At 43.1% G+C, this 18845-nt stretch overlaps 1 protein-coding gene across 1 annotated transcript in view; it reads right to left on the bottom strand.

Annotated features, from left to right (window-relative positions):
• WDR27 (WD repeat domain 27) overlaps positions 1-18845 on the bottom strand; it is a 225337-nt gene that overhangs the window by 84002 nt on the left and 122490 nt on the right. The window contains exon 22 of the mRNA XM_075267691.1: positions 101-203. Coding sequence (XP_075123792.1) covers positions 101-203 — 103 coding nt within the window. The remainder of the gene's footprint in view (positions 1-100; positions 204-18845) is intronic.

Genomic DNA, 18845 nt, shown 5'->3' on the forward strand with positions numbered 1-18845 from the left:
CCTACTTGCTTGTAACAATAGCTACTTGAGATTTCAAAATGTAGTTCTTATAATAGTAACTTACTGTATGTTGAGAACATGAAATCAAAAGAAGACTTACACATCTATCCTCAGATCCACAAGCAATGAACCTCCCACAAGGACTCACTGCAACACCACATGTTTGGTAGCGATTTAAATGACCTTCAAAACGACGTACACACCTAAAAAAAAAAAAAAAAATACAAAATGAATAAAAATTAATACACTACTTACGGACTGGCCTATTTTGAGCCTCAAATCTTTAAGCCATTTTTATCTTTCCATCATGGCATGTCACGTTTTACTTTTCTGTCAACGCAACCCTATAATGGATTGTTTTTTGCAGGACAAGTTATATGAAAGAAAAAGGAATTCTGCCATTGCCATTTCAGTCTATAAATTGTTTGCTGTTTTTTTAAATTTAAAACAAATATTTACAGGGTGTCCCAGAAAAATGTATACACATTTTAGCAGCTGATAACTCAATTATTTATTCTTTCTTTACAGACTGAACCCATTAAACCGAGTGATGGCATACAAACTTGACTTTGAAGAAAGGAAATGTATTCTAAAATGCTACTAGAAGTATGAATACGCAGTAGAAGTGCAAAGACAATTTAGGAGGGAGTTTAACAAAGAACCACCTACACGAGTTACCATCACTGGAATTAGAGATAAATTTGAAGCTGATGGAACTGTTCAGGACGTCCATAAGAAGCGTTCCGGAAGACCACGTACCTCGACAAGCCCCATAAAAGAAGAAAGATGGGGCACCTCCACACTACCATGTGTTATTCTCAGGTCCCCAGTAGGTGCAATTGTGTCTGTTAATCGAACCATTTAATTTGAATGTGGCCTCATCACTCCACACAACTTTTGTAGGAAAGTGTGCATCTTCGTTACATCGCTCCAAGTACCACTCGCAATACTGTACTCTTCGGTCTGGATCATCGTCATTAAGAGCATGGGCTAATCTTGGAATGTAACTTCTCCACTGACAACGTTTCATGTAGCGATGGACTGATAATTTTGAAATCCCTACCTCACGACTAGCTTGCTGCAAAGACTTTCTTGGACTTCATTGAAACGTTTCCAGTAATCTTTCTTCTTTTATGGGGCTTGTCGAGGTACGTGGTCTTCCAGAACGCTTCTTATGGACGTCCTGAACATTTCCATCAGCTTCAAACTTATCTCTAATTCGAGTGATGGTAACTCATGTAGGTGGTTCTTTGTTAAACTACCTCCTAAATTGTCTTTGCACTTCTACTGCGTTTTCATACTTCCAGTAGCATTTTAGAATAAATTTCCTTTCTTCAAAGTCAAGTCTGTATGCCATCACTCGGTTTAATGGGTCCAGACTGTAAAGAAAGAATAAATAATTGATTTATCAGCTGCTAAAATGTGTATACATTTTTTTGGGACACCCTGTATATATATATATATATATATATATATATATATATATATATATATATATATATATATATGTGTGTGTGTATATATATATTACAGTTGTACTATTTGGATCATTACAGATGCAGCAGTACTCGAAATTGTATTGTTTGTATTTTTTTTTATTCATTAAACATTTTGGTATGGGGATTTTTTTATTTTTTTCATCTGTGATTTTTATAATTTTTTTTCAAAAAAAGAGAACAAACGACCATATACTAGAATCAACCACTAGAACGGTATGGGGATTTAATGTTTTATAATTTTCTTGCTTTTTATATAAAACTTTATAAAACTTTATTTTTTCATAAAAGCCAGAAAATGTATGAATGTGTGTTCTAAAGTGGGTTCTGTCTTAGGGTAAGTTCACATGGAGTAACGTGCCGCGTGATGTGGCACGTATACGGCGTGTGAGAGTTTGCGCACCATATACGCTCCCATTGATTTCAATGGTAGTTAGGATCGTATACAACCCGTTATTTTGCACCCGTGATTTTGCGGCCGCAAAATCACGGCCGCAAAATAATGCGGCGCATACGATCCGAGCTCCCATTGAAATCAATGGGAGCGTTAACAGCGCACAAAGTCTCACGCCGTATACGTGCCACATCACGTGGCATGTTACATCGTGTTGACTCCCCCTAAGAGAAAATTACTCTGTACAATGTGATTTGCAATGTTGGTCTTTTTATAACCCATGAAGGCTCTAGAGTCTATATGTTCTGATGTATCTGGATCAAGAAGTAAGATACACCAATGGCGATTAATGATAGTCAGAATTTTGTCATGTAAGATGGTAACAAACACCAGTGTTTTCTTCTCCGTTGGTTTTAGAATTGTACATCTATCAGTTCTTAGGGCTCTGGTTTTAGGCCCTTTTGACCATTTTTCCAGTTTATGTTCCAAAAGTAATTCTTTAATATTTTCTGCTCATTTTTTGAAATTTTCAAAGGTTGAGCAATTTCTCTACAGACGTAAAAAGCCCCCCCCCCCCCCCGACTATATTCAGAGTATGTCTGATGTTGAGATCATTAGTAGAGATGAGCGAACGCCGTTTGATCAAATTTGTATTCGATCGAATATCAGGTCGTTCGAGGTATTCGATTCCAATCAAATACCACACGGCAAATGCAGTGAAAATTTGCATCCCCTCCCACCTTCCCTGGCGCTTTTTCTGCACCAATAACTGTGCAGGGGAGGTGGGACAGGAACTACGACAATATAGGCATTGGAAAAAAATTGAAAAAACTCATTGGCTGCCGAAAACATGTAACCTAGGATTTATAAGAATAGCGGCCGCCATCTTCGTGACATTTGCGGTGAGATATAGGGAGAGAAAGATATCTGCTGAGGGCTACAGAGGGATTAGCTTCTAGTAGGCAGGGAAAAACTGAAGAAAAACAACAGCTCTTTTCAGAGCTATACTGCAGGGAGAGCAGTCGAGCTTTCCACGGGGTTTCCCCCTAAAAACTAACAGGGATACAGAGCAATTAGGTCTGGCTATATACAGTACGCTCAACCCAGCTTTCCACAGGGTGTCCCCCTGAACACCTAACAGGAATACAGAGCAATTCAGTACAGCTATATACGCTCAACACAGCTTTCCACGGGGTACCCCCAAAAAAACTTAGTGATACAGAGCAATTCAGTCCAGCTATATACGCTCAACCCAGCTTTCCACGGGGTGTCCCCCCAAACACTCAACAGGGATACAGAGCAATTAGGTCCGGCTATGTACGCTCAACAAGATATCCACGGTGTGTACCCCCAAAACCTAAGTGGGATACACAGAAATTCAGTCCGGCTATGTACGATCAATCCAGTTTTTCACGGTGTGTAACCCCAAAACCTAACTGGGATACATAGCAATTCAGCCAGGCCATATAAGCTCAAACCAGTTTTTAATGCTGTACCCCCCAAAAGCTAAGTGGGATACACAGCAATTCAGTCAGGCTATGTAAGCTCAATCCAATTTTTAAGGGTTTACCTACCCCCCCCCCAAAAAAAAAAAAAAAGCTAAGTGGGATACGCAGCAATTTATTCAGTCCATATAAGCTCAAACCAGTTTTTAATGTTGTACCCCCCAAAAGCTAAGTGGGATACACAGCATGTCAGTCAGGCTATATACGCTCAATTCAGTTTTTAATGGTGTGTACCCCCAAAACCTACCTGGGATACACAGCAATTAAGTCAGGCTATATACAGTCCTATGAAAAAGTTTGGGCACCCCTATTAATCTTAATCATTTTTAGTTCTAAATATTTTGGTGTTTATAACAGCCATTTCAGTTTGATATATCTAATAACTGATGGACACAGTAATATTTCAGGATTGAAATGAGGTTTATTGTACTAACAGAAAATGTGCAATATGCATTAAACCAAAATTTGACCGGTGCAAAAGTATGGGCACCTCAACAGAAAAGTGACATTAATATTTAGTAGATCCTCCTTTTGCAAAGATAACAGCCTCTAGTCGCTTCCTGTAGCTTTTAATCAGTTCCTGGATCCTGGATAAAGGTATTTTGGACAAACAATTCAAGTTCAGTTAAGTTAGATGGTCGCCGAGCATGGACAGCCCGCTTCAAATCATCCCACAGATGTTCAATGATATTCAGGTCTGGGGACTGGGATGGCCATTCCAGAACATGGTAATTGTTCCTCTGCATGAATGCCTGAGGATTTGGAGCGGTGTTTTGGATCATTGTCTTGCTGAAATATCCATCCCCGGCGTAACTTCAACTTCGTCACTGATTCTTGAACATTATTCTCAAGAATCTGCTGATACTGAGTGGAATCCATGCGACTCTCAACTTTAACAAGATTCCCGATGCCGGCATTGGCCACACAGCCCCAAAGCATGATGGAACCTCCACCAAATTTTACAGTGGGTAGCATGTGTTTTTCTTGGAATGCTGTTTCTTTTTGGACGCCATGCATAACGCCTTTTTTTATAACCAAACAACTCAATTTTTGTTTCCAAAATGAAGCTGCCTTGTCCAAATGTGCTTTTTCATACCTCAGGCAACTCTATTTGTGGCGTACGTGCAGAAACGGCTTCTTTCTCATCACTCTCCCATACAGCTTCTATTTGTGCAAAGTGCGCTGTATAGTTGACCGATGCACAGTGACACCATCTGCAGCAAGATGATGCTGCAGCTCTTTGGAGGTGGTCTGTGGATTGTCCTTGACTGTTCTCACCATTCTTCTTCTCTGCCTTTCTGATATTTTTCTTAGCCTGCCACTTCTGGGCTTAACAAGAACTGTCCCTGTGGTCTTCCATTTCCTTACTATGTTCCTCACAGTGGAAACTGACAGGTTAAATCTCTGAGACAACTTTTTGTATCCTTCCCCTGAACAACTATGTTGAACAATCTTTGTTTTCAGATCATTTGAGAGTTGTTTTGAGTAGCCCATGATGCCACTCTTCAGAGGAGATTCAAATAGGAGATCAACTTGCAATTGGCCACCTTAAATACCTTTTCTTATGATTGGATACATCTGGCTATGAAGTTCAAAGCTCACTGAGGTTACAAAACCAATTTTGTGCTTCAGTAAGTCAGTAAAAAGTAGTTAGGGGAATTCAAATCAATAAAATAAGGGTGCCCATACTTTTGCACCGGTCAAATTTTGGTTTAATGCATATTGCACATTTTCTGTTAGTACAATAAACCCCATTTCAATCCTGAAATATTACTGTGTCCATCAGTTATTAGATATATCAAACTGAAATGGCTGTTGCAAACACCAAAATATTTAGAACAAAAAATGATTAAGATTAATAGGGGTGCCCAAACTTTTTCATAGGACTGTATGCTCAATTCAGCTTTCCTCGGTGTGTACCCCCAAAAACCTAAGTGGTATACAGAAAATCTGTGTACAGTATATATAAGCTGAATCCAGTTTTCCTGGTTGTAGTCCACTCCCAAATAAAAGTGGTATACAGCTAAATATAAAATCTCTGTTTATGGGCTGAAGCTGCATGGTGGGACTGACACTGTATATGCTGCTGGGGCAAATGACAACTACAAAAGAGGGGTAAAAGAATTAATCCTGGGGGTGGCACGACTGAACTGGCACTCATGGGCACAAAATAACATCTCTGTTTCTGGGTCGAAGCTGAATGGGGCATAAACTTAAAATGCAGTTTCCCCAATCTATCTCTAACTCAAGAGCGCATACACACGCAGGATCTATCATGCAGTTACAAGTAGAAGAGTGGCTCAATAAGTTTTTAGCCTAGCAGAGGCTACTCTTCACTTACGAAAATGGCTGCAATTTTAAATGTATATCAGGCACAATGGTGTAGGTTTCAAAGAACCTTTGCACCAAAAAGTTAAAAAACGTGGGCCATGTGTGGACCGTGTTTGAGTCTGGCAAGCTCCAGATCTGCTACCAGGTTCCAGTCATTATCACACATGTAAACATGCCTGAGCCCAGGTGAAGCGAGGAAAACCACACTGCTGTCTCATCGACGATGGCATCCCTAACCTCGGGGGAAATGTTTTTTCTGTCAGCCAAGCTGATGAGCTTCAGTACGACCTGCTGACACCTCCACACCCCAGTGCTGAAGCACTTACAGGTCGCAGGTGTGGTCGAGGTTGCAGCGCAGGAGTAGGCTTTCAGAGAGGCTTTCCCCAAAGTGTCAGAGACAGATGTGGAGGTGTTCAGGCTGGTGGTCTGGACTGCAGCATCAGCACTGTAAATAGTGGAAGAGGCAGTGTCGGCAACGCCGGGCGACGATTGTCCTGCGTTTGCGCTCTGCCATTGAGCCCAGGGCTTGCCTTCCAAATGACAGCACACGCAAGAGGTGGTAAGATTGCTCTTTGCTCTCAGTTTAGACTTGCAAAGTGTGCAAACCGCACTAAATTTGTCCTCCATGTATACATTGAAAAATCTCAACACCATTGAGGAACGTGGCCTCGATGGGGGAGTTTCTCTCGGGTGGCTAGAAGAGGGAACATCTTGGGCCTTGCTGCTTCAGGCCTGGCTTCTGTGAAGCATCTATCATGTGGCTCTGGACATGCCTCTGCCTCTAGCCACCTTTTTTCCTGCTTAGCTTGCCTCCATATCTACATATCATTTTTGCAATATTTCCTCTCCTATACCAGAACAAAGGACGAGATTTTGTACTTATACCGGGGGTCAAGGATTGCAAAAATCCAGTATTGTTTGCTCTCCATGATGTGAACTATGCCTTTATCTCTTGAAAATCAACCCAACATGACGTCACTGACTTCAAGTCAGCCATGTGTGCCAGTGTGTTACTTGGCATGACTTCTAATGAGCTTCTAACCAGCAGAGTTGGGGGGAATCAGGGTGGATTGAGCCTAGTAGGAGCAATATTATGCAACGCTCATGGTGGAGGAATATGAGGAGGAGCACACACATTAAACTTCATGTCAGGGTGCTTAACACTGGTGGACATGTAAATGATGGGTCTATCCATTAGCTGTTCATTTTGATGAAAGTCAGCCGGTCAGCACTGTCAGCTGACAGTCGGCTGTGCTTATCCGTGATGATGCCACCAGCTGCGCTGAAGACCCTTTGCGATAGCACGCTGGCGGCAGGGCAGGAAAGGACCTCCAAGGTGTATAGCGCAAGTTCCAGCCACAAATGCAACTTGTAGAACGACTAAGTGTAGTGCGCAGAGGGATCGAAGAGGACAGGGCTGTGGTCAGCCAGGTACTCCGCAACATGCGCCTATACTTGTCCCTCCTGTTGACACTAGGCCCTTCAGTGGTATGGTTCTGCTCCTATGCCCGACTCCTCAGCATACAATGCGTTATCGCTGATGGCGATGAGGGATTCTTGCATCACACACAGGAGCAGGATTGTTACACTCACTAATGCGTTGTCACAGCTGACCCTCTTCGTGGACTCCTCAAAGACACGCAAGATCTTGCATAAGTCTGCCAACATGGGCGAATTTTGCGCGAGTGGCTAGTACACAGAAAATCTTTGGCCTTGCTGCCTCTGGACATGCCTCTGCCTCTACAACCTTTTTTGCTGCTGCGCTTGCCTCCACATCTACACTGCTTTCCCCCCCTAGACATCACCCCTAACTATGCCTCTGGCCACCTTTTTTGCTGCTGTGCTTGCCTCCACATCTACACTGCTTTCCCCGCTAGACATCACCCCTGTCCATGTCGGGTTGGTGGCCTCGTCGTCCACCAACTCCTCTTCCAATTGCTCACTCTCCTCTTACTGCAAACCGCACATAACCACAGCTTGCCCTGATGGCAACAGTGTCTCGTCATCATCACTGAGGCCGAGAAACACCAGTTGCGGGTCCACAACCACAAAATTGGAAATGACAGATGCTCCAGTATTTGGGCATCAGTACACACAAAGTCGTCCGGTAGCTCCTGCGATTTGGGAAATCGCAGTAAAGGACACAAAAATAGATCCTGGGAGGGGGCAAGGGTGGGATGACTCTGTTGGGAAGATTGGGCATGTTGGGAGGAAGGAGGGCAGACTCTTGGGTATGAAGACAACTGCAGGTAGTGGCTGACTGGCTGGTGGAAAAGCAGCTGAAAGCATTATCCGCTAGCCATTGTAACACCTGTTCCTGGTGCTCAGGCTTGGTCTGCATTTTACCCTGCACCCTGCTTAACACAGCTGTCATATCAGGAATTGTGATGAGCACATGCTAATGTTTCTTTCAGTTTAAAGTTATGTTTCTGTCCATAATAATGTAGAGGAAAGAAGTTTTCAAATTATTTATCCACTTTTGTAGAGGTTCTAGTGAGTTTGTAAAGTGTTGGTTGGGATAGGATTTCACATAAGTCTGCCACCCATGGGCACTCATGGTGCAGAAACTGAGGGAGCTGACTTTGATGAACCCTTGGTTTTGGAGATGGAACTCCATCAAAGGTCTCTGCTGCTCACACACCCTGCTCAACATATGGTATCTAGGGTTTCAGCGTGTGGTGACCTCGCACAACAGCCGGTGCTTCAGGCAGATGTAGGCGTTACTGGAGTGTATTGAGGCTAGCAGAAGCTACTGTAGACTTGCCAAAGTGGGAGCACACTTTAACCAGTAGCACGTGTAAATTGGGGTATGTTTTTAAAAACCGTTGCACCAATAAGTTGAAAACGTGGGCCAGGCATGGACCATGTTGGAGGCTGGCAAGCTCCAGAGCTGCTACCAGGTTCCGGCCATTATCACACACGAAAAAACGCCTGGGCCCAGGTGCAGCGGCGAAAACCACATTGCCATATCATCCAGGATGGCATCCCTCACCTCGGAGGCAGTCTGCTGTCTGTCCCCCAAGCTGATGAGCTTCAGCACGGCCTGCTGACGTCTCCCCACGCCAGTGTTGCAGCGTTTCTAGCTTGTAGCTGGGGTCGAGGAGGAGGGGGGTGGTGTTTCAGAACTCCTGCCAGGAATATTGGGTGGGGAGACGAGGCAGGCCGCCACAGTTTGCGACCCGGTCCCAGCCTCAACTACATTCAGCCAGTGTGCTGTGATTGAGATGTAGCGTCCCTGGTCGCATGCACTTGTCCACGCGTCGGTGGTCAAGTGGAACTTTGTGCAAAGCGCAGAACTTAGGGCCCGCCCGATGTTACGGGACACGTGCTGTTGCAAGGCTCAACTCACCTTAAGGGCCAAAAACACTGCTGGTTAATTTTGTTCAGTTTCAAAGGACTCTGCGTTTAGATTTGGCTCAGTCACAGCTCCAGAACATGCCTTGGAAGGCAAGGTTTCCTTTAGTGGCTCCATCTCAGCAGGATGATGATGATGAAGCTTGGTTAAATCTGGTGTCGGAAGGGAAAGTGATTTCTGACCTACATCTAAAATACTGGAGCATGTTGTTTGGACTATTAACACCTGATCAGAACCCTGTAGAGGTAATGTAGAGTCCGATATTAGAGGACCATTACCGGTAGAAGGGCCCCTTCACATGGAGTTTACGCTCCGTGTATTCTGTACATTTTACACGTGTAAAAATACACGTGTAAAATGTAGTTAGCCATTGAGTTCAATGGCATGTTCGTATAACGCGCGCAAAAAGACGCAGCAGTAGCGGCTGTTGCTGGGCCCCCTAATGTCCTTGGCCGTGTGGCAGCTGCCTCTGCTGCTACAGCGGTAGTTACTGGTATACCATTTATAGTACCTACTGACCATTTCAAATACTGGGGTATGGTACATTTTTCTGTAGAGATTTTTTTTTTCTTTTTTTTTTTAAATTTTGTAAAGCATATGGTATTAAAAATGCACATAGAATCTAATTACTCTGCCTTGTGCATTATTTATGGAATACACAGTGCCCAGCATAAATGAATACACCCTAACAGATTTATCAGATTACATTTCGTTTACCTTCAGGAATTTCCTTTCAAAATTACTGCCACAAATGTTGGCGATTGATTGCAAACAAGATTTGTTATTTTATTATTTTATCACATAAAAAAACTAAATTACATATAAAGAGCTCCCCTGCCCTGGCTGCTACCTGTCCGCCTACACTGACCTAATACCGCTATGACATAGTTATTATTTCATAATCCTTGGGGTCCTCCTACATCACCTTATAAACATGAGCATGATGCCTGCCTGACAATTTTCAGGGGCCTCCGTCAGCTACACATTTCTGCATATTTCAAGTGGCATTTCTATAAGCTATTGTAATCTTAATAAAGAAAAAGGTGAAGGGGGCCTGGTTATCTGCAGACCGACGCTCTTACTAAAGTACCTATACCTGGCAACCACCTACAATGTGTTTTTTTTTTTTACTACAAATCAGATTGCGACTTCTCCCTAGTTCCTATGCTGTAAATTTGGGGTATCCTAAAAGGTTATTTCCTCCTGCTCCTAAGCAGCTTCTCCTGCTTGCGGCCTACCCTTTCACCCCACCCCAAGTGGAATTCCCAACCTTGCCGAATCCATTAAAAGGAGTGACTCTGACTTACCACAGCGAGAACATTGCCCTACACCTGCAAATCGGAGACAACTCTGAAGAGATTCTGCAGGCCAACAATACTCCTTCTTAACTCTGAATAGTGAGGGAAGGAGTTCAGCCCCTGAAGGTTTCCAAATGGACCAAGCCTCCCTTCAATCAGACACAGAGCGGGAACATAGCTTCCCCACAAGTCCACACATCAAGTGCAATGCTCCTCAACCAGAGACTTCCTGTGACTCTGCATTGAGGCGTAAATGCTTCTCTGTGATATAGACAACCTTGTAGTCCACTTGTGGTTTTCAGATTAACACCTCCTGGTACTGTAAACAACTAGACTCACCAAGACCACTTTGCTTTGCTGTATTCAAGGAATTAACACTCATACAGAAGCCTTTATTGAAGTGTACTATTACTAACTGAACTGCTGCCGCCCATAGGAGCTACTCTTCAGTCCTCTTCAATCCCAGCAGGCACTTGCAGTATTCCATTGTAATATCCAATTGTTTGGATCACTATAGCTTATTACCTGATACTCCACTGCTCCATGTCCCCCCCCCCCCCACTCGATACCAATTAACCTCTAGGACTGGGGGATGTAGTGTGCCAATGGTACTGTGAGGAAAATTTGACCCAGAGCTCCACAGCCAGGAGTGCTGCATTACCAGACTTCACCGACTCACAACTCTTCTGATATGTCCAAGAAACGTAGTAACAGTGACTTACGCTCACACCTGACTCCAGGCAGTTAGTTGATCCGCCACTGTTCTATTGACGGATATTTAAGCATCTCTGGTGTTGCTGAGATGGTGCCTTATTCCCCCTTCCCACCAAGGGTGCGTGGGACTCTATCTGTCTCATCCTCAATGGACCAGTCTCCCAGCAATATGCCGACATTGATATGGAAAACAGGTGGTTGGGCTTCTCTTCTGCCTCAAAACTAGAGCTGCTTCAGGAACTTATTCAAGACTACTAAATAAGTCCTAGAACAGGTGGTGACTTACCTCGAATAGACCCAGCAATATATAGTTGGAGGGGTAAGCATGGAGGTTACTCAACTAGTTTCTATAGCAATGGACACTGAGCAGGCATTAATGTCTGTTCACAGGTCCAAGTACAATCACTAACTCTCTTCCTAGACGAATGAGAGACTGGTGGTTAACACCAAGACAATCTTCAGCACAGAGTGATGTCTATATTTAACATCATAGGCCCCTATATTCAACATTCCTGATCCACTGCATCCAGGGAGTCCAGAGAGCAGGAACTTTCCAGTTCATAGTGAAGTTTTATGCAGCCTACATTACTACACAGATAAGGCAGTTATTCTGAAGGAGGCCAGGACGCAAAGTCTATTGACTGTAGATAGTACTAGCGGTCCCTGCTTAAACTGATTAAGGACTTGGGAGGCACATATAGGTGGGGCTACACTTATCATCTTATTGGGCGTAAAGGTTTTTATTCATATATCCTTTGGACTACCCATCCCAGCACCAAATTGGTTCGCTCCTGGTAACCTCACTCCATTACCACAACACCAAAGATGCCTGTGTAGCTGCCCAATGCCTGGTACCCTCTGATGGTGGCACTCATTTTCTCCATGGCTGACCCAGCATACCAAACACGTCTCTCCAGCTGCAAGTCCTAAATTGTCTTTGCAGCTACCATCACAGGAATGACCTATTTCCACTACCGGATTTTCTATCTTCAACCCCTACCCAGTGGGAGTCTTCTATATCAAAATGTCCTTACTTCAGTTTGACCTATAAATAACTGTATCAAATTAAGATTTCTTTTTATGTTTAAACAACATGTTTTGTAGTTTACTGTTCTGTTTGTGGACTCACCATTTAGAGCTAGCCTTCCTCACTGATGCCCCTTTGGCAGGCACATGGATGGAATGCCACTGGAATGCACGTGTGACTCCCTATTGAACCCCTTTTGCCTCATTTGAGGCCTTGCCTCTGTTTTTTTTTAAAGAGGTTATTGATTTGGCTTTGCTTTTTTGATGCTTAAGCTGTAGGTTCGCAAAGAGCCTATTTGTTCTATTCACACTCACCTCTCTTCTTTTTCTCTGTTCTCACCCCATTTTTATTTCTTTCCTTTTTCTTACTGCCTTGCACGCTTCTCTCAATACTTTGCCCAGATCCAGCCTTATACAGATATTCCCTTTTCCCCCTGCATGTTTTGCCTTTTCCAGTGTTGGCGTATACCTTACTCCTATAATGTTAGCTTGAGATCAAACTGAACTGACTGTGGGGTCCTTGAATGTGAAGGGCCTGCACAGCCAGGGAAAGAGGTCTATTTTATGGAAGTTTTGTAAAAGTAAACATATATATATTGCATTCCTACAGGAGAAAACCCATCAGTGTGCCTGTGAACCATTTACGCTGCATAATCTGTAGTTTCCCCACGTTTATCATAGCTACTCCCCTAACTCGAAATCCAAAGGTATTAGCATACTGATCTGCAGTCACATTCTGTGGGAACATCTAGAAATTTGTGCTGTTAGTGTTGAACAAATTATTTTATTGAAGGGCCAGGTTGCCTCACAGTTATAACACCTTTGCCTCTCTATACCTCCTGAATTCAGGACAAAGAAGAGGGCACTCTAATTCTAGGGGGAGATTTGAATGCGACTAAAACGCTCATGACATTTCTTCAGGCATTTTCTCCATCCCCATGCACAATTGACACAAACATGATGTGCCCTCTATGCACATCAGCTGATTGATACTTACCGACTTTCCCACCCATCAGAGACTATTCCTTCTATTCCAATGCTCATGACATGTATATAAGGCTTGACAATTTTTTCTTTGCCATCAATATCTGCAACACTTGCTAGACAACTGATATAGATTCTCAACATGAATGCTCCATCAGAATCTTAACCCTGATCGCACGCATTAGAGATTTAAAAAGAACTCACATACTTGAGTTACGGGAAGAGTGACGTTCACTGTTTATGGGTAAAGCTAAAGGAGTGCTCTCTAAATGTAGGCACTTCTACGAATAAGGTAACAAGTGTAGCTGATTATTAGGTAGAGTTTTCCGTACCCATCAAGCCACTATATTTCTATCCCTCCTCTGGCCCACTCAGTACGACAGTTTCCATCTTTAGGCGACATAGCATGGGCGTTGCAGGACTACTATGCTGTTCTATACTCAACAGACCTAAGCAACCCAGAGAACCATCATGAATGTTTTATACTATGTATCAGACATTAATGGAACCAGGGATTCCCTGCTAGTCTCCCACAATGGTACTTGCATAGCGGCTGCAATCTGATGAGGGCAGGCACATTCAGCTTAAAAATACCATTGATTGTACGTATGTATCAGATGTTATTTAACTGTCTAGAGACTTCTGCAACTGAATGAGGAGGACCTGACTGCTCTTCAGCAGCCTCTCACTATAGTATTCTTCTTGGAAATTATATTTGTCAGAAACCCTTCCAGTAATTATTCTTTCTTCCTTCTTTTGGTCTTCAATTCATTGTTCCTGGTGGTGGGGAGGGGTGGGGTTAATCCAGTGAGGAAAAAGACTTGACCAAAACACATCAAGGTGGTTTGGCTCTCACGGACTTAAAAATGTACTACCATGAGCATGTACCACCGGAGCAGCAGGATCAGATTGTGCTGGGAGGACACCGGAGCACTGCAGGTGAGTATAATTTTTTTTAATTTTTTTTAGATCCCTAGCCCAGACAACCACTTTGAGGGGATTCTTATGCATCCGACTATGCGTCCCATGATGCAGGTATGTTCTCAGAAACTGGTTTGTGGCCATTATTCCACTCTCCACCCCCCCCCCCACCCCCCGACTCTGTGTTATACCCAACCCTTGGCAACCCATTATTCCTGCCCAGGCTTATGGATACAGTGAAGGAAATAATCATTTGATCCCTTACTGATTTTATGAGTTTGTCCACTGACAAGACATGAACAGTCTATAATTTGAAGGGTAGGTTAATTTTAACAGTGAGAGATAGAATATCAAAAAATAAAATCCAGAAAATCACAATGTATAAATTTTATAAATCAGACATGTGCCTCAACTTTTTGTTTCTGCACTATTATGTCTGCAAGTCTACAAATGCTCTCTATTGAGATCTCTAGTAATGGTGGCTTGAGCATGCATATGCATATGTTATGGAAACAGAAAAACCCACCATCAATGTCTCTCTGGATTTCCAAAGTCAATGATGCGATGCATATGGAAAATCTTCCATTAAAGGGGCTCTATCACTGGGAAAAGTCATTTTTATCTAAACACATGCAAAAGTCTATTCCACACCGACCTTTAGTATGTAGATTGCCTCAGTGGTTTCTGAATAAGTCCGTTTTTATTAATATGCTAATGAGCTTTCAGCCAGTACAGGAAGTTCCCAGCAGCCTCCTCTCTCCTATTATCTCCTATGTGTGTGAGGCAAACAGGAAGCTGAGTCAGCAGCAGTCTCCCATAGGAAACAACAGGAGAGGAGTGCACGATGTATCGTGCAACAGTCTAATTAGCATATGTATAAAAACGGACTTATTCAGAAACCACTGAGGCAATCTATATACTAAAGGTAGGTGTGGAATAGACTTTCTAAAGGCTATGCAAGGATGTGATTAGCGAATAGTATCCGTGGAAGACCTAGCTCCCATAGGAATGTGTGTAAGCGGCCGTCAAATATTCACTGCGCTTAACCCCTTGGTGCTTGGCCGCTGACACGCATTCCTATGGGAGTGAGGTCTTCCACGGATACTATTCGCTCAACACTACTCCTTTCCCTTCCTTACCTCTTCCCAATCCTCTCCCCTCTCCTCTTTTTCTCTCTCTCTCTCTATTCCAGACCTAATCCACCTCTATGTGTCTATCCCCACTTCCCTTCTACTTCTCCAATCTCTATGTTATTGAGCTATGATGGCTTGATTTAGGTTGTGTTTGTTCCACTTTATGCGGAACTATGCATTTGTCTATTCTCTCTTGTTACATCCTGTGCTGCTAGCAACCTTGTTTATTAATGTCATCCTTCCTGTGTTGCATTTAAGATAAAATATGATAATCATTTAATGGTCCCACCATAGTGAAATTCAGTGTGTTACAGTAGTATGGATAATACAATAATAATACAAATACAAAAGCTCCACGGTAGAGGTATTACAGTGACAGTAGATACAGAATAAAGATAAAGGTAAAGAAGATAGTAGGAGGGATATCACAATTTAAGGATCTTTCAGTTCTCTGTATGGATTGATCTACGCTTAATCCAGTGTTGATGGCACAGGGTAACCGCGGCAAGGAGGAAAGTCCTTGTCAGTTACTGAAAGTACTACCCAGTGCTGTCATGGTCTCTTGCATGGGATGGGAGGTATTCTCCAGTATGGAACCCACCACGGACAGTATCAATCTGTCACCCACCACCTGCACTGGGTCCAGGGGGCTCCCAGGACAGAGCTGGGTCTTCTAATCAGCCTGTCGAGTCTATTCCTATCCCTGGTTGGTATGCTACTCTCCCCGGCAGGCCACTCCGAAGAAGATGGCTGATGCTACCACAAAGTTTAAAAGATCCCTAAGAAGTGCTCCCTGGACTCAGTCTCCTGAGCAGGTGGAGCCTGCTGTGGCCCTTTATGTGCAGCGCATCCAGATGATCTACCCAGTCCAGCTTATTATTGAGGCGCACACCCAGGTACTTATAGGTGTTGACTATCTCAATGCCCGTCCCCTGGATGTGCACTGGTTTTGCAGCATATTCCCACTTGCAAAAGTCCACCACTATCTTCTTGGTCTTCCCAGCAATAATCCTGAGGTGGTCCCACTCGCACCAATCACCAAAATCCCAAATGCATTGCAAAAAAGACCTACCTAGAGCAGCCTGCAAAAGAAAGTGGCTGCAGACAGGCCGATGAGCCTTTAGAAGGCTGTCATGCCAATGTGACGTCGGCTCTGGAGCTTTTTCTAGGTGTCGGCGATCACCGGCAAAATGGCGGTGCCCATGCGGCACCAGGAAAATGGCGCCTCAGTCAGCTTCGACCAAGGAGCCATATAGGTTAATGCCCACAATCGGTGCAGACACGGACCGTGGGCATTAGCACATGGTGTCTGCTGTATGAAACAGCTCCCGAGCAGCTGCCATAGTTAAACACCCGGCGTCGGGAAGGGGTTAAGAATAGAGATGAGCGAACACTAAAATGTCCGAGGTTCGAAATCCGATTCGAACAGCCGCACACTGTTCGACTGTTTGAACGGATTTCAAACCCAATTATAGTCTATGGGGGGAAATGCTCGTTTCAGGGGTACGCAAAATTCGATAAAATCATACTTACTAAGTCCACGAGTGATGGTCGGGCTGAATTCTGCCTGAAGTCTTCTCCCGGTGCAGGGTCCCCGCGTCTTCTTCTGGGTGGAATTCACTCTGCCTAGGCATCCGGCCTAGGCAGAGCCGACTGCGCATGCCCGACGCCTGAGCAGAGCCGACTGTGTATGCGCGTGCATGCCCGTGCATGCGCAGTCGGCTCTGCCTAGGCCGGATGCCTAGGCAGAGTGAATTCCACCCGGAAGAAGACGCGGGGACGCAGCGCGGAGAAGACTTCGGAAAGGTAAAAGAAGAACCAGCGTTGATTGGCAGAATGTATAGCATTCTGCCTATCAACGCTGGTTCTGCATCGAACCTTAAACTTCGAACAGCTAGTAGTGTTCGATCGAGTACAAGTATTTCGAATACCGTAGTATTCGATCAAACACCTACTCGATCGAACACTACTCGCTCATCTCTAGTTAAGAAGATATTTTAAAGCTTAATATTTTAACCTGTACTATTCATTTATGAAAAGTTGTTAATAACTGGAGGTATGCTTAAAGTTTTATTATTTTTCTACTTTCCGCATACCTACTTTTAGTCCTCTTTCACTTTTATGACAGTATACAAAGTTAACTAAAAATATATTTATATGCTGAGACAACTTAGACAAAGGCCAAATTGGTGAATGTTGGACGCATTATGTAGGAACTCATGCCTAGGATATCTCAATACCACATTTTATCAAAAGTAGAAGCGTTAGGAAAAAATCTGTAGCATTGAAAATCTTTTACAGGAACCAGAGATGTGTGCACATAAGGATTTTCTTTCCTGGATCCCTTCTAATGGTAGAAATTGGTCAACAGAAAAGACTTTCCTATTACATTCTAATAATACATTTTCCCAGCATGAATATTAGTTTATATTTTCAGAAATGTGGTCCTTAAGACAGAACAGAGTATGTAACACAGAAACAGTTAGGAATGAAGCAAAAGTATAAATCAGAGTAATCTAGACATACAGGAAGAATGTGGTCTGCAAGTCAGACATGACTCAGCCAGCTGGTGCAGAAGTGATCAATAAATAGATCAAATAAATGGAAAGATAACTTACTAAGACATAGAAATATGTATTTTATTATTAATGGAATGATAATCCCACACATGCACCATATTTGCTGGAATGTGTCCCAATATGGCTGGTAAAATTAGACGTTGTTGGCAAAAATATCTCCAAAAATAAGAAACGTAAGCATTAAGTTTATGTGGAACTTTCCTTACAATCTTAAAAATTTGGTATTTTGGTTACTTTAATATCAAATGAAAACCATGGGTGAGTGGAACCAGCCAGAAACAGCTCTATATGTTACACGTGATGATTTGCAGCATAACCACAGTTTTATTTGAAAACAATAAGCATAAAGGCTTTATTTCCAAAATAGAGAATTTGGCTTTAATTCTTGATTAATATATAATATTTTGGAAGTCAAAGCTCAGATCTTTAGCATGTGTCTAATGGTCTTAATTCTGAAGGGTAGAAAATGTTCAATAACAGGCTTTATACTACACATAACAAATCTATATTTTGTTAATTGTGGGTACTTGTGGCACTTTTGGTCTTGACAATTTTTTTTCTAGCCTCTTTCTTGTTCAGCTGCCTAAACTGACTGAAGCCGGGGCCCACTGTTTGAAAACGCTGCGATTTGCCATGAAAAATCGTGGCGTTTACAGTACAGGCAAAGTGGATGGGATTCAAGCCCACTTTGCGGTAAAAACCACCATGCGGACACGCCACGATTTCCAAAACCAGCGCAGTTTTGGAAATTACAGCATTTCAATTATATCTACGGAAACATTGGCAGTTTCCCCATAGATATAATTGTAATAGAAAGTCTGCGAAGGAAAACTCCGCAAATTTTCTGTTTAAAGCGCTGTGGGAAGAACCGCGATGACCTGGAGCCAAAAAGTGCTGGGGTAAAAACTGCGGTGGCAACGCATCGTGGTTCTCCTCACAGAACTTTAAACAAAGTTTTCCTCCGCAGACTTTCTGTTACAATTATATCTATGGGGAAACCGCTGGCATTTCCGTAGATATAATTGACATGCTGCAATTTCCAAAACCATGATGGTTTTGGAAATCGCTGCATGTCCTCAATGCGTATTTTCCTTTCAAGTGGGGATGGT

Source organism: Leptodactylus fuscus, chromosome 3 (assembly GCF_031893055.1).
Source record: "Leptodactylus fuscus isolate aLepFus1 chromosome 3, aLepFus1.hap2, whole genome shotgun sequence".
Taxonomy (NCBI): Eukaryota; Metazoa; Chordata; class Amphibia; order Anura; family Leptodactylidae; genus Leptodactylus; species Leptodactylus fuscus.